At 40.6% G+C, this 22,474-nt stretch overlaps 1 protein-coding gene across 6 annotated transcripts in view; it reads left to right on the forward strand.

The window, feature by feature from the left end:
• Positions 1-22,474, forward strand: part of MAN1A2 (mannosidase alpha class 1A member 2) — a 300,076-nt gene that overhangs the window by 1,285 nt on the left and 276,317 nt on the right. Inside the window, exon 1 of one of the 6 annotated variants that reach the window (XM_065586306.1) lies at positions 6,804-6,996. The exons of 4 other annotated variants lie outside the window; for them this stretch is intronic. In XM_065586306.1, the coding sequence (XP_065442378.1) occupies positions 6,914-6,996 (83 nt within the window). In that variant the 5' untranslated portion in view covers positions 6,804-6,913. Of the gene's footprint in view, positions 1-6,803; positions 6,997-9,362; positions 9,553-22,474 lie in introns of those variants that run through there. One more of the 6 variants, XR_010599037.1, reaches the window with a different exon arrangement.

Here is a 22,474-nt window from a genome sequence, read left to right on the forward strand (position 1 = left end):
TAGAACTGAAATATTAGTGCTGACTGGTCTAGGTGGGCTTGGGCTCTCTGCAGCATCAGGTCTTTATGCAGTATAAAGTTGGGTTAGCTCAAGTTAGGTCCCAGACATGGATTTTGTAGAAAAACTAGCTTTACAAATCTGAAATTTTTTTTATTTTGAAATTTTCAGATGAGTTTTTGAGTACACTTATCATTAGAATTATTTTATAATAATCCTAAAAAAATTAGTAACAGTAACAGAATTAAAAAAAAAAAACCCAAAAAACTCTTAAGCTTACAGTGTTTCTTTGGGAGTGGTGTGAAATAGGTTCCCTCTTCTGCCTACGATAAGAGTTCTATAATGGTGATTTGTGCCAGCTTTTGAAAAAATGGGATTGTCCTTTTTTGTTACTGTGTGGTATATAAAGGCAATCTGAATATTGGGGTATTTCCCACCCTGGTTTGTGCCTTATGTTAGAAATATCAGCAGTGTTAAGCCTGATTATTCTCTGCTATTCATGGAGGATCTGTTAGACATCTTGAAGTACATTTATTATGATTTCTGATGCCTTACTTGAAAGGGCACAGGTGCTGAATATTTAACAAAGAATTAATTTATTGAACATGTTAATTAGCCCCTACTGTTAAATGCTACACAAAACAGTTCTAGACATTGACTAAGCCTCATAATTACATATGTAAGAAGATTTTACAGGTTGCCAAACCCCTGATGGCAACTAATCATGAACAGGAGCCAGTGTCCCTCTGCTTTGGCTTCAACGGTCTGGGTTATTAGCTGCTAACGGTGTCAGGAACACTACCATACCATCTTTGTGGTTTCAACTATTCCTGTTTATGTACTTTCCCATCTGACTTGCCTGATACCTTGTAGATATACTCTTCTAACACCACTGTAATGGCTGAATCAGTGTACATTTTATTTATAAGGGAAGTACAGAGGAAGCCTATAAAGGGAAGGGGAAGATGGATTTGGAGTGGGTATATCAGTAATATACAATACACAAGTAACACCGCTCCAGGTGGATTTCCCTGGATTCATGAGTCCAGTTTATTCCATGCTAATGGGCTCTGTAACGTGGAGGTGCCCATATATTTTGAGTCATTGCAGGTCTGAAGCTGTTTGAGTGTAGTGAGGTGTTTAGGGTGCTAATTCGCTCGGGGGACTAACCTTTGCAGCAGCAATAGGTGTTCTCAGTGGAAAAAGGCCCAACACGGTAGGGGGTTTTCTCGGTGTTTCCAAGACCAGTTGCTCTCTTCTAGAGTAGTTCAGCTAACCCCTTTCTGGGCAAAATAGGCAAACCCCAGGCAGAGAGAGACCGCCAGGAGATCACCTGAACTCCCCTCAGGCAGGGCTGTCCTCTCATCCCCAATCCAATTGGCTTCCATCCCACAGGGTTCACCTTATCACAATGCTCAACACCCTTGTCAAGGTGAACACACCCCATCTCTCCACACCCCATCTCTCAACTACCTAGCCACAGGCTTGGCTCCCTTTTTTGTCAGACCCATTAACCCAGTTATGCTTACCTTGTGCTGTTTTGTGTCTCGTGATTCTATTGTTTCCCAGTCACCATGATCTTCTAGGACAAACATGATTTGCATTTCTAAAGTAGACAAGCCAAATTAAAAGCTGTGTCACACATTTTTGAATTGCATGATGCCTTCTAGTGGCTGGCCTATAGAAAGGAAAAGAAACTTGCTATTGCTAAAAATAGATTTTTGGCATAGCTTTTGGAGCTAGCTGACCAAGTTGTAGTTCCAGTTCCCTGTGCATGTGATTTCCCCACCCCTTCAACATAGAAGATATCTATCTGAAGACATATAATCAGTTCAGTAGTGATATCACAAAGGAAATTATTATGGTTGTGCCAACTTTGGCTTTATTTGTGGAGTACCTGTAGATAGAGGTAACTTGTCAATTATGTTCAAAGTAGACTTCAGTCAGTCTACACAGGCACTGTCCACACTAGAGAAACTTGGCATGCTAACCCTTGTGTGCTTAAACTTTCGCTTTAAGCACACAAATGCTTCTAGTGATGCACAAGCTTTACAGCCTATTTTTGGATTACATTTGATTTGACATACCAGCATGGACAGGGATCACAAAACTCAGTCATAAGTGATACTTTAAGTATGACTGGGTTGCTGAAGGGACAGAATATCCCTCATCAGCTGTTATTGCCTCAGTTTGTGTTAGAAACTTGCCCCTTCTGTGGTGAGTTGGAGAGAATCCTCAGGTATCACCTGTACCCTGCTGGAGGTGCTTCAGGATAGCACCAAAGTGCCATGTAGAAAAGGAGAGGACGGGCTCTGTTAACGGGCAGAGAAACAGGTCGAAGAGCTGGGCTATGAGACACTGGACACAATGAGAATTTTCAGGATCTCCTTTTAAGAACCCTGGATCTTCAGTGTCCAAGCTGATTTGGGTGAAGGAGGAAACAGGATGAAAGGTCCTCTGTCTGGTATGTAGCTTATAAAATGTAATGACAGATTGATGTTGGAGGCTTGGTGGCTGAGGGAAGAATATTTTGTAAGAATGCTGGTGTGCATTCATACTGATCTTGGATATGTAATGCAGTTCTCTACCTATGTAATGGAGATTCTTGTTAATCTTTCCCCTCCAGTATCTGAATAACTCACTCAGCAAGTCCTCCAACCTTGCAATCAATTTCTGGGACAGTGCACATTTCTTTCCACCCAGATGGAACCTTGCACAGCCTTTCCATTCAGAGGCAGTCCTTTGATATCAGAGGTGCAAATGATCCTCATTGGTCTTCATGCTTTCTGAGATTGCTTTTCTTTTCCTGGATGGGACCATAAACAAAGACATTCTTGAAGGTCCTGTTAGTTTATTTAGAGCTGCAATCTCCTGGGCCCCCTATCTTTATTCCGTAAATCAGTTAAAATAGCATCCCCTGCTCACTTGTAATTTTATCCGTGTTTTTGTGAATTATTTGTCTATGGTCCAGGAGAAGTGTCTTACAAGAATACATTTAGAATCTGAAACAGAACTGTGATTGTACTTTTAGTCTCATTCTTTGGTATTTCAGGAAATGGATGGGCTGTTGCTATGGTTATTAACACTTTTTAATTTCTTGTTCTTCGTTTCAGTGCTACTCAGGCAGGATGGGTGTCCCAAAGTATTCATAGGGTCAAGTTAACTGGATTCACAATGTTGGAAAGGCACCTAAATCTCTGGTCTAGGAAAAGGGGAAGCAGAAAAGACTGCTACTGGACATGTACAGAGACATGAATAGAAACCCTGAACACATGTACAGTTTGAAAAGTGTGTGTGTGGGGAAGCTCGCCTTTTAAGAGACAGGACAAATTCAGAAATCATACGGGACTTCGGGAATGAGACACATGCACGTGAATGACGGCTAGACTATTCCAAATGGAAATCTTTAATGCATGCCTGAGGACTCGGGAAAGAGTGACAGTTGTGTAAACTCAGCAACAAGCTGATCCCCAATACCACAGTTTGCAAGTAGCTATCTATTGGGCTGCTCCTTACCAAGTCCTTCAGAGCCATTACAAAGTCGCTTCACTCCTTTACAAGATTGATTTCAATTTTCCTTTCCACAAAATGAGGCATTTTATTAACTCTTTCATTGATATGTCTATTGCCACCTAATAATATAAATGAGTTAACTTGTTTTGATATTGTAGTTGTCTTGTGACCTCTTGTGTTAATTAAATGTCTTGAAGGCCTCTCTAATTTGAACATCAATCATATTCTTATTAAATTCATCAAATGATTCCTCTAAATGCTCCCTCACCAAACTCTTTGCAGTTTGAAAGCTTGTCTTTCACCAGCAGAGGTTAGTCTAATAAAAGATATTTTTACCCACCTTGTCTTTCAAAATGACTAAGTCACTACTACGGCAGGAAATATATAAATGTATGCAAATAAGAGTATAATCACACCAGCACAACATCTCAAAGCCACTTCAAAGCAGCAGCTGGCCTATCGCTATGTCAACAGTGCAGTCTTTCAGAAACACATTCATATTACAGATTGAGAGCGGGATAATTATTAAAAACAAATGTATTACAAAAGGACAAACCCAGCACCAGTGTGGCATTAAAATTGCAAGTATTGTAAGGGCTCATCTACATGGTGCAGCAATGTGTACTATAGGGAAGTGATTTTGAAAGCTCACTAATGTGTGATAGTGTTAGTGCCTGGGAGGTGTGGGATTATAGTGTGTTACACAACTCTCCTCTGGGCCTGATCCCCAAAAGATGTGAGTCTGTTACAGTCCTTAGCAGTACAGCCTGGCTTTCTAGCTGAAGCTGTAGAGCCATGCTTTCAGCTATGTAGTCCCTAGTTCACTTCCTGTTCACAGAAGTCAGCATCCTTGTCATATGTCATGCAAAATATGTCAAGCTGATACTATAACTGCTTCATTAGTCTCTGAACAGTTATGGGTTAACAGTCATCTGCATCTTTTATTATTCCTGAAAAGACACTTCTCCATCTTCTTGCTCACTGTATAGTTATTTGTATTACATTAGCACCTACAGGCTCCATTGTTCTAGGCACTGTATAAACAAATAAAAATGTTATCAGAAACTTCCAATCTTTGTTTTTAGGTGGTCTAGTAAAATATAATAGCTTATCCATCTTGCGTCTCTAATCTTTGTTTTGTCCTTTTACCTCTTGTCTAAAACTAAGAAATGGGTAGGGTGATAACACAATCTGTTCATTAGTGTCTCAGAATCTGCCTCTCCATGTTTGTATAGTCAGAAAATGATTTAATTAGCCATGATAAAAATGGGAAGGCAGGGTCACCAGGGAACACAATGGTCTTTTTGGTGTTCAGCTTTTAAAATTTGACTAATTTTTTTTACTTAAATCAATAGATGGATTGTGTGTACTGAGTTCTGTTACTTGAATCGGTATAACTGTGAAGTGAGCAAATTAACTTAAACTAAATACACCCAAATGACTAAAGGTAGTGACACCTAGAAAGACAAAGGGAAATCAGGATAAAATAGACACATGATTAGAAATGCCCTTTATGTTTACAGTTCTGTTCAGATTCATAAATTTTGAATGTAATTGTTTATGTTCAGAAATTGGTCAGAATGGTTTTCACCTTGCTTGCTTGCATGATTTTATAAAAGAGATATTGCATGTATCTGAGAAACAGGAACCCTTGGTTCATTTTTGATTTCTTAGGCTGATAATGTTTGTGTGAATGTGAAAATGCACAGCCAAGGTTTGTGATTTCACTCTTAAGAGATTGAGTATGCCTTTTAAGAAAAGGAGGGGATAAAAACTCTTCGGAATTTTTGAGAGGGCAATTAGGTTCCTATATTTACTGTAATTTTGCTATTCATAGATTTTTTTATTTTAAAGGCTAGAAGGGACCATTAGATCACCCAGTCTGAACTCCAGTATAACACAGGCCACTTACCCCTTTACTGAGCCCAATAACTTGTTTGACTGAAGTATATCTTCCAGAAAGATATCCAGTCTTGTTTTGAAGACATCAAAAGATGGAGAATCCACCAGTTCCTTTGGTAGTTGCAGTTGTTCATCAGTCTCACCATTCAATGTGTACCTTTTTTCTTCTAATTTGAATTTTTTTGGCTTCAGCTTCCAGCCATTGATTCTTGTTGTGCCTTTCCCTGCTATGTCAACCCTTTAGCAGCTGGTATTATTTCCCTGAGAAAGCACTTAATAAACTCACCTTTCAAAAAAAGAGTGAGTTCTTTAGGTCTCTCACTGTAAGGCAGCCCTTGCATAGTTTTTGTGGCTCTTCTCTGTACCCCACCAGTTTTTCAAAATTCTTTTTAAAATACCCAGAGCTGGCTGCGGTATACCAGTATTGGTTTTACAATAGCCTGTCCAGAGGTAAAATCATCTCGTTTACTGGTTTTATGTTGAAGATGCTCAGGTACTACAGTGATGGCTGGCAGTATAAAATGTTAAGACTGATAGTGAATTATTTTTTGTAAAGGTCCAAATTTCTTGGTCAAGGTCCAGACTCTAGAGAAAATAATAATAATAATAACAATAATAAAAAAATAACATGATGATAATAAGTAGTAAATAAAAAGATTTTGGGGTCCATTCAAAAACATCTGGCAGTCTGGATTTGGCCCACTGTCTGCCTATTGATTACCCCTGCCCTAAGATATACTGATTATAGGCACTAGTGCTGCTGTAAACCCTTGTGCATGGCTTCACTGAAGTCCGTGGGGGCATCCTGGTTAAGTAAGTGTTTGCAGGACTAAACCCACAGATTTCTTGGATTAACTCTCTTACTCATTGGCATAATTTCTTAATATTAAAAATTAATCTTTGTATTCAATATAACAGAAGAACAAGCAGGCAAAATACACATGTGCAAATAAGGGAAACTTCATCTTTCCTTGTGACATGAACAAAATGAAACACAGCATTCTTAAAAAAAATCATATGGTGAAAGGAATTTCTACGTTTAAACTGCTGAGTATATCGAAAATGAGATTCAATTGAAAACTGTCATTTCTAAACCAGCTGTTTGTAGTAGTCGTTGAAGTGACATAATGTATGACACTAACAGCCTGGGAGACTATGGTATGAGATTAAATTAGTTTCTATCCAGGTCTAGCAGGGTTGCATTGGACCTTTCGGACTTTCAAACTTTAGTTTGTTAAACATCAGTTATAATCATGTTTCTGTTCTGTTGGCTAGGAAAAGTAACTTTACCCATAATTACAGAGACAAGGTGGGTCAGATAGTGTCTTTCATTGGACCAACTTTTGTTGGTGAGAGACAGGCTTTTGAGTTTACACAGAGCTCTCTAATATCATGGGACTGACACGGCTACAACAACACTGCATATTTATCCATAACTGTCACTTTCAATGAGCGAGATAAGTAGGTGTAGTAATATCTTTTATTGGACTAACTTCTTTTAATGGAAGAGACAAGCTTTCAAGCTTCACAGAGCTCTTTCTCAGGTCTGGGGAAGGTAACCAGAGTGTCCAAGCTAAATACAAGGTATGTCAGATTGTTTAGCGTTAGGGGTTCACATGTGTTGTAGGATACCACTTAATGAAGTGGGGGAAATTACAGGTTAGCAGGCTGTAGGGTGTGTTACAAATTGTTGTAGTGAGCTATAAAACCAGTATCTCTGAGTTTGGTGTCTAGCAGAGTTATGAATTTAAATTCCCAGACTAGTCTTCTGAATATGTTGTGCAGATTTCCTTTGAGGACTAGGACTGAGGGGTCAGAGATAGCGATTGCTTTGTAAAGAGTGATCACCGTGGGTGATGGCGTTTTTGTCATCATTTTTTCATTCGAGAGCATAGCGACTGTCTGATTTCACCCACATAGTTGTTGTTGGGGCATATGATGCACTGGATGAAGTACAGCACGTGTAGCGATAGGCATGTGTAAGACTGGTGGAACTTGAAAGGTGAGTTGTGGGGTTATTGATATGTTTGCAGGTTTTTCATCTGTTCTGGCATGATCTGGTGCCACTTTGAGCTGGTGTGTTCTGGTCTGTGGGGAGCTTGCTTCTGATGATAAGCTTGGTGAGGTTGAGGGGCTTGTCTGGGTCAGAAGCAGGGGTTCGGGAAGGATTTTTTTTCAGGATGAGGTCCTTGTCAAGTATGTGTTGTAACTGTTTGATATGTCGTATAGGTTCTAGTGTGGCATGAGAGGTGACAGCTAGGGGTATGTGGTCAGTGGATTTTTTCTGTATTGACAGTTTTTTTCCCAGGGTATTCGTATTCCCATATGTGATCTACTTCTCTGGTGCAATCCTTGTATAGTGAACGCATTTTAAGTATGTTTAGGTGTGTATCCCAGACTCTCTTGCAGGAGAGTGGATGAATAAAAAATCCAATTTTTATTTTTTTTCAAAAAAAGTTGATAATTTAAATAACTTTTAAAGAAAAATCCTGTTTAAAACGAAATCTGAGTTTAATACAAAATATATTTAGGCTTAAACTACTACTGTCTTAACACATTTAAATAAAAAATAAATATGCTGAAACCATGAGTCTCTATCAAAAACTTTGAGTTACATGCTGCTTTTCTGCATAAAGATCTCTTCCTGTCCCTCCCCCCCACTTGATCCGAATTCTAACTTTTGAGGTCAAGCTTTATAAATGTGGCACAACAAATTGTGTATTGTATTAAGGGCTTGATCCTAGGGGGGACCCGGGGGCGGTGCTAGTGGGTGCAAGAGCTTTGCAAAGTCATCGCAGGCATTCTGGCCTGGCCTCTGACTTCAGGAGACACCATCATGTATCTTATCAAGACCATCCACTGAGCCCACTGGGTGGTCTTATTCCTATTTTATAGTTTCTCCCTATCTGATCTCTTATTGGCTCATTTCTCAAATTATGGATATTTAACTCCACCCACCATGGAAATCTACTCTCCAGCTCATGGAAAAACACTGACTTGCCCAACAGTGTTCCCTCTAATTTTTTACATCCGTGTGTGGAATGAGTTTTGTTATGTGCATCTATATGGAGATGATGTGTGACACATCATCTTCATATGGGTGGACATAACAAAATTCATGTGGTGGGGGTGGGGCTGAGGGGTTCGGAGTGTAGGAGGGGGGTCAGGGCTGGGGCAGAGGGTTGGGGTGCCGGGGGGAGGTGAGGGCTCTGGCTCGGTATGCAGGATATGGGGTGGGGCTGGGGATGAGGGAGTTTGGCGTGCAGGCTGCCATGGGGCTGGGATGGGGGGAGAGAGAGGAGTCTCTCCCCCTCCCCCCCAGCTCTCTCACTGCAGCAGCTTGGGAATGGGTGAGAGGCACTTGTCCCCAGCTGTGGCAGCTCTGGCATACCTGGGCCAGGTTGGGCTGGGGGAGGGGCTCCTCTTCCCCTCCACCTGCGCAGCCCTTGAGAGCCTGCTGCGCAGCCATGCAGCTTACAGGGAACGTAGCTGCCCAGTGACTACCAGCTCTTGCTTTTGGATAGTTCTGGAGACTTTAAGTAAATTACTTTTCTCTGCCTTCTTGTGTGTGTTCACAGACAGAGATACAAACAAACAGAAATCCATTAATTTCTCAACTGCCTCCCTCTCTAAAGAAATGAGATACGGCAGTGTAAAAAGCATGTGGGTTACAGGAGTAGAAGTCTTGGATTATTGTTAGTTGTTTTGTTTTTCTGGGAGTGGAGAGAGAGGGGTGGGCGTAGGGTGGGACTGGGGGAGTTATGTAACAAGGGGAAAGGAGCAGACCATGCAACCAGAAAGGAGCAACACTGCTGTCAAAGAAGGATACTGTGGGAAGAAGGGACAATAATCTTCAGAGTGCAGCAGTTGATTTCAACATGTGAGGACTGGAGGAAAAAAACCTGCCATGGCTGCAGGTTGTAAAAGATCCTATTTGGGAATATTTTCAGGAAGTTCCTGTATCTCTGGGTAAAAAAGAAATGTGTCAAATGAAAACAGTGGAACAGAGAGATGCAAGGCTCTGTTATCAGCCTGAAACAGCCTAAGATGTTATCAGCGTGAAACAGCCCGAAAAATGCTCTTCAGAAGGCAATGACTAACGTTGATATGTGGACATGTCTGAACAATCTGGATCAAGAGGTTGGTAAACTTATTTTTGCACCATTCTTATGGACTGCCTGCCATGTTTTACTATGCTAGTAAATGATCATTTAGATTATTCTCCTAAATATGTATTTTGGGTGGATTAATTACTTATGAATTTCAAAATGTTTATGTTCAAAAAAGTATTTATTAAATTTTTACTGTTGCTGGACTTTTGAGATTTTTTTAATTGCTCAATATAATTAAACATCCTAGGTGAATTTCCTATATATAAGTAAAGTTTTATTAGGCTTTTATGAATTTTACCATTTAAAGTCCCCCCCCCAAGCTATTTGGTATGTTGCTAGAGATGAGCATTTAAATAGATATAGATCATCCTTATGACTTAATTAATTTCCTTATAAAACTGTGTTTAGAATAAATTATATAGTTTAAACAGTGGTACTAACAGCTGCAATAGGAGGAATCTTTACAATCTCATTTTTAAAGCAGTGCACTGAGTAATACTCACTGAGAGTGACTTTTTTCACCCTTGTGTGTCAGGGTCCATCTTAGCTATAAGGGGTTATGAATATCCATGATTTACAATGTCAGGGTCATCTGCTGGTACCAGCAGCAGTGTCGCAACTATATCAAAAACAAAACAAAACATAAAAATTTTTTCATTATCTTGTAAAACCACAGATTAGTTCGTAATCAGGACCAGCAAATTCCAGTAAGACTCTATAAATGCAAAGATTGCTTTGTCCATTTACGCAACACATTCTTCCTTTCTTCTTGTCTGGAAAAAAGAGTTGGGGCTGTTGTTCTTACAGAAATAATTAATACATCAGGAAATGTACATACAGCAGAATACTTAAAAAATAGCAGTAAAAGCTATAGCAAACTGTTAACAAAAATCTGTGTCTGCTTTTTCACAGACGATGCTGTAAATGTAGCAAAGATGAGAAGAAATCTAGAGGAAGATAATGAAGGGAACCTGAAACTTATAACACATAGGAGCAGAGCTCATTTCTTGCATCTTTTAGCCAAAGAATTAAATATAAGTTTAGTAGTAAAGGAAAATGTTGTTGAATTTGCAAATTACTTCTGTAACACCACATTGCTCAGGTTGACTGAAGAGAGCAGGATTAATTCTCCTCCAAGAAGTCTGTTGGAGTGGTTGATTGTTTTGAGCTATTTATTAAGAACTAGCCCATTCTGATGAGAATTTGTGAAGAAAATCATGACAATATAGATAGATGGTATCCAAAGTAGTCAACATTGGACTAATGAGAAATGTAGAAGATTGTTTTCAGTATAGTCAGTTTACTTCCATAGCTTTGGACAAACTGCAGAAAGATTTCCGCTATATTGTTAATGCTTCTGAAATTTGGAAATAACTTTGAGACATTGCTATCCAGCAACAAAGTTAAATTGCAGGCAGTAAAGAAGCGGAGGGATCAATCACTTACCTCACCTCATTTTCTTGCCAGTATTCTCAGTCCAGAGTACTAGGGTTGATGTCACACTGATGAAGAAGATGCTGCTATGACATGGGGATCTAATAATAACGTATCAATCATGCCAGTCATAATTTTGGGGCTGGGCATGAAGCATTCAACCAATACATGTTTGTTGATATTGTTTTATAGAAAATCATACCAATGAACTGATGGAGGTCACTAGCTAAGCACCTAGAACCAGAATTTGTTGAAGTGCTAAATCAGCTTTTGACAGCAGTAGCCTCTTCTGCAGGCACAGATGGTCTATTTTCTTCGTTTGGACTAATTTATGCAGAGTTGAGAAATCGCTTGGGAATTAGATAAGTTTTCCAGCTTTTTCTTCTATTTCAGTTAATGAATAAAAATGAAGGGGGGGAGGTGTCTTGAAATTTTCTGGTTTGAAAAGTTTGAAGGACAGCCTAAATAACTTACGAGACTGTCTGTCTCATTTTCTAGAGACTTAGGTGATTAGGAACCACAGTTGCCAACCTTCACGTGATAAGTAAGCACCCCAACTTTCACAATAAGCCAAAAATCTGTGGGTTTGGCATGTCTGTCAGGAACTTAAGCTCCAGTCACTTTCATTTAGGCATATTTGAGAATTTTTCCAGGCTGACCTAAATGATCAGTTTAATTCACTGACTACAGTTAACTCCTCTGTTTAATAAATAATTTAGTTGCAAATGTGAAAAATATTTTGATAAGAATAGTTTGTATCCAAAGCATTTTAAAGTTGTTTAATAAGTAAATTTAAATGCTGTTTTGTGTTTAATTAAATCATTACTATCCTAATGCAGCTTGACAGAAATCATGAGCAAAAAGATAATTATCTAGTAAATAATACATCATTTGCCATTTTCTGATGTATTAAAATGTATAAGAATCTGAAAATATTAAGATATATAATTGTTTAAATGTGTATATAGTTAGTGTACCCTCCAAAGTTGAAAAATTACATACCAAATTTAGCATAAAGGCTCTATTTAGTTGTAAATCAACATGTTTTAATGGTTATATCAACCAACGAGAATGCACCTTTTTCAGAAAATGACTGACATACAAATGGAAAAGTTGATTGAAATAGATTTAAATCAATATTTTCTACTTGCTGATTTAAATCAGTCCACCCTGGTTCAGAGCAAATTCTGTGTATCTGACTATACCTGGCAGTGGATAATAGACTTCTTGGTGCCTTTGGGGTGTTTGCTGGATCTGTGGTGATTTGTGGGTTTCTTGAGTGTGTGTATATATATATACACACAGTACATGAAAAGATGGGAGATGGCTTACCAAGTGTGGGGTCAGTGCTAATGAGACAATTCAATTAAAGTGGGCTATTATCAACAGGAGGAAAAAATCACTTGTAGTGGTAATCAGGGTGGCCCATTTCAAACAGTTGACAAGAAGGTATGAGTAACAGTAGGGGGGAAATTAGCATGGGGAATTAGTTTTTGTAGTGACCCATCCACTCTGTCTTTATTCAGGCCTAATTTGATGGTGTCCAGTTTGCAGATTAATTCCAGTTCTGCAGTTTCTCGTTGGAGTCTGTTTTTGAAGTTTTTTTATTGAAGAATTGCCACTTTTAAGTCTGTTGTTGAGTGTCCAGGGAGGTTGAAGTGTTCTCCGACTGTTTTTTGAATGGTATAATTCTTGACATCTGATTTGTGTGCATTTATTCTTTTGCGTCGAGACTGTCCGGTTTGGCCAATGTACATGCCAGAGGGGCATTGCTGGCACATATCACGTTGGTAGATGTGCAGGTGAACAAGCCCCTGATGGTGTGGCTGATGTGGTTAGGTCCTGTGATGGCTGAACTTTGTGACTTTGTCCTCACCCACAACTATTTCACATCTGGGGACAATGTATAACTTCAAGTCAGCGGCACTGCTATAGGTACCCTCATGGCCCCACAGCATGCCAACATTTTTATGGCTGACTTAGAACAATGCTTCCTCAGTTCTCGTCCCCTAACCATCCTACTCTACTTGGGCTACATTGATGACATCTTCATCATCTGGACCCATGGGAAAGAGGCCCTTGAGGAATTGCACCAGGATTTCAACAGTTTCTACCCCACCATCAACCTCAGCCTGGACCAGTCCACACAAGAAATCCACTTCCTGGACACTACCGTGCAAATAAGCGATGGTCACATAAACACCACCCTATACCGGAAACCTACTGACCGCATACTTGCATACATGCCTCCAGCTTTCATCTAGACCACATCACATGATCCATTGTCTACAGCCAAGCTCTAAGATACAACTGCATTTGCTCCAATCCCTCAGACAAAGACAAACGCCTACAGGATCTCTGTCAAGCATTCTTAAAACTACAGTACCCACCTGGTGAAGTGAAGAAACAGATTGACAGAGCCAGAAGAGTACCCAGAAGTCATCTACTCCAGGACAGACCCAACAAAGAAAGTAACAGAACACCACTAGCCGTCACCTTCAGCCCCCAACTAAAACCTCTCCAGCGCATCATCAAGGATCTTCAGCCTATCCTGAAGGACGATCTCTCACTTTCACAGACCTTGGGAGACATGTCAGTCCTCACTTACAGACAGCCCTCCAACCTGAAGCAAACGCTCACCAGCAACTACATACCACACAACAAAAACACTAATCCAGGAACCTGTCCCTGCAACAAACCCCATTGCCAATTCTGTCCACATATCTATTCAAGGGACACCATCATAGGACCTAACCACATCAGCAACTCCCATCTTTTCATGTACTGTGTGTGTGTGTGTGTGTGTGTGTGTGTGTGTGTGTGTATATATATATGTGTGTGTATATACTCCACGCATCTGATGAAGTGGGTTTTAGCCCACGAAAGGTTATGCCCAAATAAATTTGTTAGTCTCTAAGGTGCCACAAGTACTCCTCGTTTTTGCTGATACAGACTAACACGGCTACCACTCTGAAACCTGAAAATGAAAGTGATTTATAAACAAAAATGAAGCAGATTTTAAAATTTCTTCCCTTTTTTAAAATAACTTGGAGGTTTTAAGTCCCTCATTAAGCAGGTTTATCAAGGAAATCCTAATAGCCTTAACTATTGCAGTGTAAATTTTCTAATCACGGTTGATGTGGGTACATCTTTTCCTCTTACCCTGTGATTATAATTGCAAGGTCTTATTTTCATAAAGGCATCTATTCTGCTGTTGTCAGTTTCTGCTTAAAGGAAAGTGTCCAAATTATTGATTATTTCATCATATTATAGTGGTTATTAAATTTTGAACTAACATTTTGGAGGGATTAATGAAGTACACCTCTAGCTCGATATATCGCTGTCCTCGGGAGCCAAAAAATCTTACCGCGTTATAGGTGAAACCGCATTATATCGAACTTGCTTTGATCCACCGGAGTGTGCAGCCCCGCCCCCCTGGAGCGCAGCTTTACCGCGTTATATCCGAATTCGTGTTATATCCGGTCGTGTTATATTGGGGTAGAGGTGTACTTTGGACTTTTGGCAGTTTTTGAAGAGACATTATTGAATATAACAACTGTTTACATATAGACAATGCTGTTATAATCAGGAGCTGTAGTGGTATTCTTCAGCATGACAGCTGGTCAGGGTGGGGAATGATAGTGGAGAGAGAATGTTTGTTTGTTTCTTAAAAAATTAAACATTCAAGTGAATTTTAGTCATGCCTATGAAAGAAATCTGATAAGTCCATAGCAGTTTATCCCCCTGCCCCAGGATTCTAATAGTATCTGATTAGAATTTCTAATTAATTTGATAGAGACAGGCATTTTTAAATAAGCACATAGCCACAGGTATCAGGTTCAAATTAGTGTCCAGGGTGGATACATTTGAAAAAATTAAATTTGTTTTAATTATATTGACCAAAATAGGCCCTAAAAAGTAAATTTTTAAAACAGTCATTGACACAAATCAGTCTAAATTATTAAAAAGAACAGGAGTACTTGTGGCACCTTAGAGACTAACAAATTTATTAGAGCATAAGCTTTCATGGACTACAGCCCAGTCCACGAAAGCTTATGCTCTAATAAATTTGTTAGTCTCTAAGGTGCCACAAGTACTCCTGTTCTTCTTTTTGCGGATACAGACTAACACGGCTGCTACTCTGAAACCAGTCTAAATTATTGTTACTGATGCTGATGGATTCAGGTATTTTAAAATGTGATTTGTCAAAAATACAGTGTTTGAGCTTTTAGCTGCTGGGCTTATTTTATCAGAATTGGAAGTTAAGAGCAATAGAGGATGACAAATCATTCCTTTCTCACCCTTTAAAATACAACTAATATCTTCCGCCTAACCTGCATTTTACATTAGATATTCAGATTAGATACTCTTCTTCCTACTTATGACCTGCTGTAAGTCATCCTCCTTATTTTCTTGGCTTCAGGGTCAGCTTTCCAAATTTTGAAGGATTTCTGTTTTGGCTTGAGTAGCCTCTTGAACTTTGCTTGCCATTCAGCTATATTGGTTTGCTCCTTGTCTTTTTAGTCAGTTCTACTGTCTTCTGAGACTATTGTTAATAGCATCCATGCCACATAAAAGGATTTTACTTTTAACGTTAGGGCCTCTTTGACTAGCAACCTCATTTTATTGAAATCTCCCTTACTGAAGTTTAGTGTCATTGTGTCACTTTTTGGTATTCCTATCAGCCTCTTGGATGTTCCCATACTTGCCTTCATGGAGTGCAATTGCAGATTAATTTAGAAAACATTAAGCCAAAAATCTGCTGATTCTCTCAACAGGCAAAAAAGGGGAATTCTTCCTCCCTTTGTCTCTGTTCCCGTCTTGGCCGTCAGTTTCTTCTCTCTCCTTTTCCTGTCCACTCTCTGTCCCCATTGGCACCATTTCCCACTCACGTACTTCCTCCTCCCGCCCAGCTCATTGTCCAATCTTCGTGTCATTTCACCTCATGCACCTCTAACTCCTTGTCCCAGTCTCTGCTGAGCCAGTTCTAGTTTTCCCCCTGCACCTCAGCTCCTCAGCAGATCTGTCTTCACTCCCCTCTCACCGCCTTTCCCTTGCTCCGCAGGTTGCCAGTTCAGTTTCTCTCTCCCCTTTGCCAGCCTCCACTCCCAGTTTTATTCCTCCACCCTTAGGCATATTGTCCCAATCTATTTCACCCTCCAGTCCAGGTTGTCTTCCCTCTGCATTCAAATTGGTTAGCTTCCTCCTCCCACACTGTCTAGGCCCAATGGGGAGGACCTTTGAGAGAACAGGAGAGACAGGTTCTCTGCTCTGTAGTCCAGAGCTGCAATTGCAGGGACAATCCTGCTTCACAAGGATGAAATTGTTGGGGAATTTAGCTGCCGAAATCTAGGAAGTCTCTACTGAACATGTGCAAACTGTGATTTTATTTTTTCAAAAGCTAATAACTTGGTGAAATTTGGGCAAACTTTCATGGGTATGGCAAAAGCATATCCCCGACTTAAAAGGCCACTGTACCACTGAACTTTAAGTCCCTGCTCTGAACTCCAGCCCCCTGCAGAGAATTTGGAGAAAACTGGTTTTTGTAGCTTCAACTAAACCATTGTACTAAGGTGCTCTCATTTGAATGGGGGATGATCAAGGTTTAACTACCCATACCCTTATCTGGGAGATGTGTGACAGAGCACTGGTAGAGATCCCGGATTTCATGTACACTAAGGCATTCAGTGAGAGAGCAATTTAATAAAGTCAACCAGAATTAATAAGTTGTGCATAGATAGATTCCCAAAACTTCATATATGTGTTCCGAGGGTGTCTTCCAGCATTATGGTAGTATTAATATTTGCCTTAATGAAGAGGGAAAGTCACTCCTATTTTTTCCTGGAAAATTTTGCTCATCAGTGTTCTGTGCACAAAGAGTTGAAACAAACAGTGATATGGATTCTGGAGGATCTTGGATTCATGATAAACACAGACATATGGTGTTGGGTAGTCAATCATAGGTATGGGGTGAGGATGAATCCTTTTAGGTACAAAGTCTCATCTCAAAAGGATGTTAACAAAAGATGAACATGGCCAAAAAGGAAAACTAGTGCCAGAGAAAAATGCAGTTATTATTTAAGCTTTGTTTGTGTCCATGCGATCAGGACTACCATGCTTTTAATGAACAAGGATTCATGCAAGGCTTATCCAATAATTTCTGTTTGCATTTCACCCTCTCACATATGTTGCCAGAGGTCAAGGTGCCATTATTTGTTCTCTACTCCCTCAACTAGTGAGTTGAGAGAATCAGATTTTTTTTTTTAAGGGATCCACCCATTAGTGAATGAAGCAGAGGGATCCTTAAGTCAGATGTTGTCTGGAGATAACTGAGAGGGCTCATTCAGGTTCCAATTCAGTGCAGGAAATGGATACCAGAAATAGAGAGCACAGCACCCACTGCTTGAAACACAGTGAATCTGGTACTTTAGCTCAAACAATAAAGGCTGATGCTTTTAGATCCTGAAGTCCGAGGTTCAATCCCTGTAGATAATGCTCCAGTGAAGTATTTGAAAAATGGTGGTCTGTATGGAGACTTGAACTGCTATGGACCTCTGAAATTTGTGATGAGCTTCTGTGGTGGGGACCCTGACCCACTCTAGTCAGGAAGAGGTGAATGTGCTCCTCGCAGCATAATCAGCACCAGCCTGGTCCATCTGTGAAGACTGCTGTACCTAGAGAAGGGTGACTCCTTAAAGAGGAACCAAGTCCATTTTGGGGTGGTACTCAGAGGGAAACAGAGCCAGAGCTCCATGAATCCACAGAACAGGGAATAAGGCTGCTGAAGGTCCTCTACCACCTGGGTCCTGTGGATACAGGAACTTTCTTTAAATTGTTTTCCTTTCTTAGATCCCAGATGCTCAGCCTGGGTCTATCAGAGTGACAAACGGTTAGAGACACCTAGCCTCAACTCAGAGACTAGTGGCCTGTTTGCCTCACAAGGCAAGCAGGGTGCACCTGAACTACTTTGGGGTTGCAGGACAGTTGTACTTTGCCCTTTTTTGTTTGGACTATTGCTGGAGGAGGGCTGAACTACTCCCATGATAGCTGTAGCTGGAAAGTCTCAACACCTTTTCAGACTCTATAACAACACCTATATATGAAGGAAGGTTCCAGGAGCAATGATGAGGTTCCCCTACTCACTCCCAGAAAGGGGTATTCAAGTGGTAAATCCTATGACAGCTTCAGTGGCCAGCATGAGTGTGTAACACACTAACAGTGTGTCTTTGTCTCCTATTGCCTAGACCTAGTGTCGTATATGCTGTGATCACACAGCAGCCACAAACTGGAATAATTAATTATAGCTTTGTTTCCCTCCAGACTGATGGTTATGCATAGGGCTGGATTAAGGCATAGACACTATAGACCCATGCCTAGGGACTCAGTTTCTGGGGCCATGTGACAAGGGCAGAATCTCAGCTTTCATTTAAAAAAAAATGTGAAGGAAAACTTTAAAATGTGATCTGAGCATGACTGATGGAGGGATGAGTTCCTGAGTCTGAAGTCAGCATGAAACAACAGCTCCGACAGGTATACATTTCCCCCTGAATCTTAATGGCTGTTAACAGCAAGACACTGCTTTGGAGGACCCTGCTAACACCCACACTCCCTCCCCCCTTCTGCCACACAGACACCTCTGCTGGAATGAAGAGTGCAGCAATTTCAGCCCACCCATCCAAGTAGACACATTCTGGCTGCTGGGATAGGTAGTGGAGGCACACCTGGCTGCCACTCCTGCTTCACTGGGGAGCATAGGGGGGACAAAAGAGGCTTTGCTGTCACTCCTACTGTTCCTAAAGGGGAAGCGTACCTGCTGCACTCTTGGGCTATGTCTACACTACACAACACTGGCAGCAGCATGTAGTATACTTGTAGATACATGCCATAGCAAAAAGCAGGCTGCGTCCACACTGTGATAGATATATAGCTACACATGTCAGTGAATGCCTCCAGCAGCGAGGAGGCAGTGGGGCACTATATAGATGGGGAGGCACAGTTTGGGCGAATAGAGCGCCATGCAGTGGATGTATTTGGGTCTTTACTTGCCAAAGCTGTGCCTCATGGTCTATGCTTCTATTTATGCCTGTACTAGGAAAGCTATGCATGTATATACCCTACACGCTGCCTGCAGAAGTGTGCAGTGTAGACATACCTTAGGGCAATGGGCCTCATATCACTGCTCGAGTCTCTTGGGGAGGGGAGGGAGGCTATTGCCACTCCAGGAGTGGCTCTGGCACAGGGATGGGGCTTTGGACATGGAGTCATTAGACATGCTTTGTTGTGAGCCTGGAGCCCCCTAATTGCCTTAGGCTAGGCCTACGCTACCCGCCTGAATCGGCGGGTAGAAATCTACCTCTCGGGGATCGATTTATCGCGTCCCGTTGGAACGCGACAGTCGATCCCCGAATCGACGCTCTTACTCAATCAGCGGAGGTGGGAGTAAGCGCCGTCGACGGGAAACCGCAGAGGTCGATTTTGCCACCGTCCTCACAGCGGGGGGCTGCGATACGTCGAATTCAGCTACGCTATTCACGTAGCTGAATTTGCGTATCTTAAATCGACCCCCCCCTGTAGTGTAGATGTAGCCTTAGTCTGGACCCTGGTATATAGCATTCTATAGTATTAGTAACTGCTTTATGCAGGAGTCTGGTCCATTAATGGAAGCACTTAGTGACTTTTGGTGGCAAAAGTTTAAATAAACAATATCAGAGCTCTTTCCTTGGGAATGCTTACCCTAGTGGTGTACTTACTATTTCAGCTTTATGGTGATGCTGTTTTTTGCTTTCAATTGTTTGAATTGTGATGAAGTTTTATCTGTGAATACAGGTTTCAGAGTAGCAGCCGTGTTAGTCTGTATCCGCAAAAAGAAGAACAGGAGTACTTGTGGCACCTTAGAGACTAACAAATTTATTAGAGCATAAGCTTTCGTGGAGTGGGCTATAGTCCACGAAAGCTTATGCTCTAATAAATTTGTTAGTCTCTAAGGTGCCACAAGTACTCCTGTTCTTCTTTCTGTGAATACATTATCAATCAGTATGTTAATCTACTGGAAGGTTCTTTAGGCAGTAGTGTAGACTACTAAAGAGTGGATTCTGATTTTTAAGGATTAGACTCCTAGACTTTAAGGTCAGAAGGGACCATTATGATCATCTAGTCTGACCTTTTTAACAGTTCATGAATGGTCCAAATGAAGTTATGGTCCACATTCTTTTAGTCTGCATCTTTCTTAATGCTATCGCGTTTCTCAAATATATTCTTTTAAATTTGGCATTTTAAAGAGAAGTGGTAGTTTGCCAGTTATTAATGATTACTGGCAAAGAAAGATCAACAATGATTAGTCTTCATAAACCATTACAGGATCCCTTTTGCAAAATACAGAGCATTGCAATTTTAAAAAATTGATTGTAGATCTATGTAAAGTTGACTGGTGGTGGTGTTCTGTATACCAATTAACTGTCAGTTCAGCTCGTACTAAAGGGTGGCTTTCATTTCAGAGCCTATAGGAGCCATATTACAATTGCTGTATATATTCAGATATTTAATAATGCAGTTATTTTTTTTTATGCAGCACTGTAGTCGTATAGCTGGAATTACTCATCACTGGTCTCTTTACAAGATATTAGAAAGAAAATAGATCAAAGCTTTTTTTTTTTTTTTTTAACCAGAAATACAAAAATAAAAGTAGAACAGTCAGCTCTACATAATTGGCTTTTTGTAACTAGCTGGCTGGTTTTATATTAGTTTTAGAAGTTTATTAATTATATGATTTTGAAATGGGGTTGAATGTTCTGAAAATCTTCACTTGAAAAAAGTATTTCTGCATTTCAGGTGTAAATGTTGTGTCTTAACGTTCAGAAGATGCCGGTGCTTTGTAATAACTGTGAAACTTTGTTTGGAGTGACACAATTGTTACCGCTCTCATTTTTAGAAATGAATGGTTTTTAATGTTTGATTTTTAAAAATGAAACTTCAGGAGTAAATAGACACTTTGACTTTGTTTACTTAAGGGTCAGAAATGGGTTTTAGATATGTTTAGATGACTGTTGTTAGTTACTAACTTTAAACCAATGTGTACAGGTAGCCAGGGATGGGTTTGTAGTGGTGCTGGTTGCTGCTACCGTGCATAGGTGACCCATGTCTGAAAACTCTGTTCTGTTTGGTACAGTTTCTGATGTGTCCTGCAGTGCGCTAAACAGTCTGACTAACATCTGTCATACGTTGCTTGTTCTTTAACTTAACCTCTGTAGAGGGAGAATTGTGAGCAGTGGAGTTTTTTTTTTATTTTTTATTGTAGTTCCTTGTGTTTCTATTAGATAAGACATGGTTGAAGTGTGCATTGAAAATGGAATGCAAGTTAGTGAACTTTGTAATGGTCCTTAGCTCCTGTGGGAGCTCGTTCTAAAGTCTGGCACCTGCAGATGAGCTTTACCTTGGTGGTAGAAAATTCATTGTGCCAGAGGAATTGTCATCCAAGGGTTTCATTTTGTAGCTTTAGGAGATCTTGCTTGGGCCCAGGTCACTGAGTGCCTTGAAGATAAGAACTTTGAACTTGATTTGATATTCTTTGGGAAGTTTGTGTAGGGAGTGGAGGGAAGATATTTGATGTTTATGGTAACCAGTGTTGCTGAGGAAACGTGCTGCAGTGCTGTGTATTAGTTGGAGTATCCTAAGTGATGAAGGCTTTACGTCCAGGTATATTGCATTGCTGTAGTCCAAATCAGAAGTGACAGGTGTGTGTAAACTGAGGTCAGGTCATCTTCTTCCAGGATAGGGCACAATCTCTTAGCCAACTGGAGATAGCAGCATCCATGAATGTTTTCTACCATGTGAGAACTTGACATCAGTGAAAAGCAGGAGCACTCCTAAACAACAGACTGACCATTTGAGGGTGTGTACCTTCAGCCAAAGGAGCCTGCATTGTGGCTGTAAACTCTTCTAAATGCTTTTTTGCCCACTAGCATAATCCCTGTGTGTCTGGGTTCAGCTTCAGTCAGCTGTTCATCTGATTTCATCCAAACACTGGGATATCTTGCTGATAGTGGTTGGATTGTAATTAGTGAAGGATAAGTAGGGTTGTATGTCACCTTCTACCCCACAAACAACAATCACTACAGATGCCTCCTTCGCGGGTTGGGGGGCCACTTGGACTGCCACACAGCCCAGGGCATTTGGATACCACAAGAAGCCAGGATGCACATCAACATCCTGGAGTTGAAAGCAGTCAGTCTTGTATGCTGGGCATTCCTCCCTCTCATACGGTTCCATCACATTCAACTGCTCTCTGACAACATCACAGTGGTGGTTTTGTATCAACAAACAAGGCGATGCCAAGTCTCTCCCTCCCTTTGTGCCAAGTCCATCCACCTATTGAACTGGTGCATGAAATACCAAGTCACTGTGCAGGCCATGTACCACCCAGACTCCCAAAAGTCCCTTGTGGACATGCTCAGCAGGTCTTTCTATGTGAACCATGAGTGGGAGCTGCATGATACCATGCTCCAATACTTCTTCCACAA

The sequence above is a fragment of the Chrysemys picta genome, chromosome 1 (genome assembly GCF_011386835.1).
Source record: "Chrysemys picta bellii isolate R12L10 chromosome 1, ASM1138683v2, whole genome shotgun sequence".
In the NCBI taxonomy this organism is placed as follows: domain Eukaryota; kingdom Metazoa; phylum Chordata; order Testudines; family Emydidae; genus Chrysemys; species Chrysemys picta.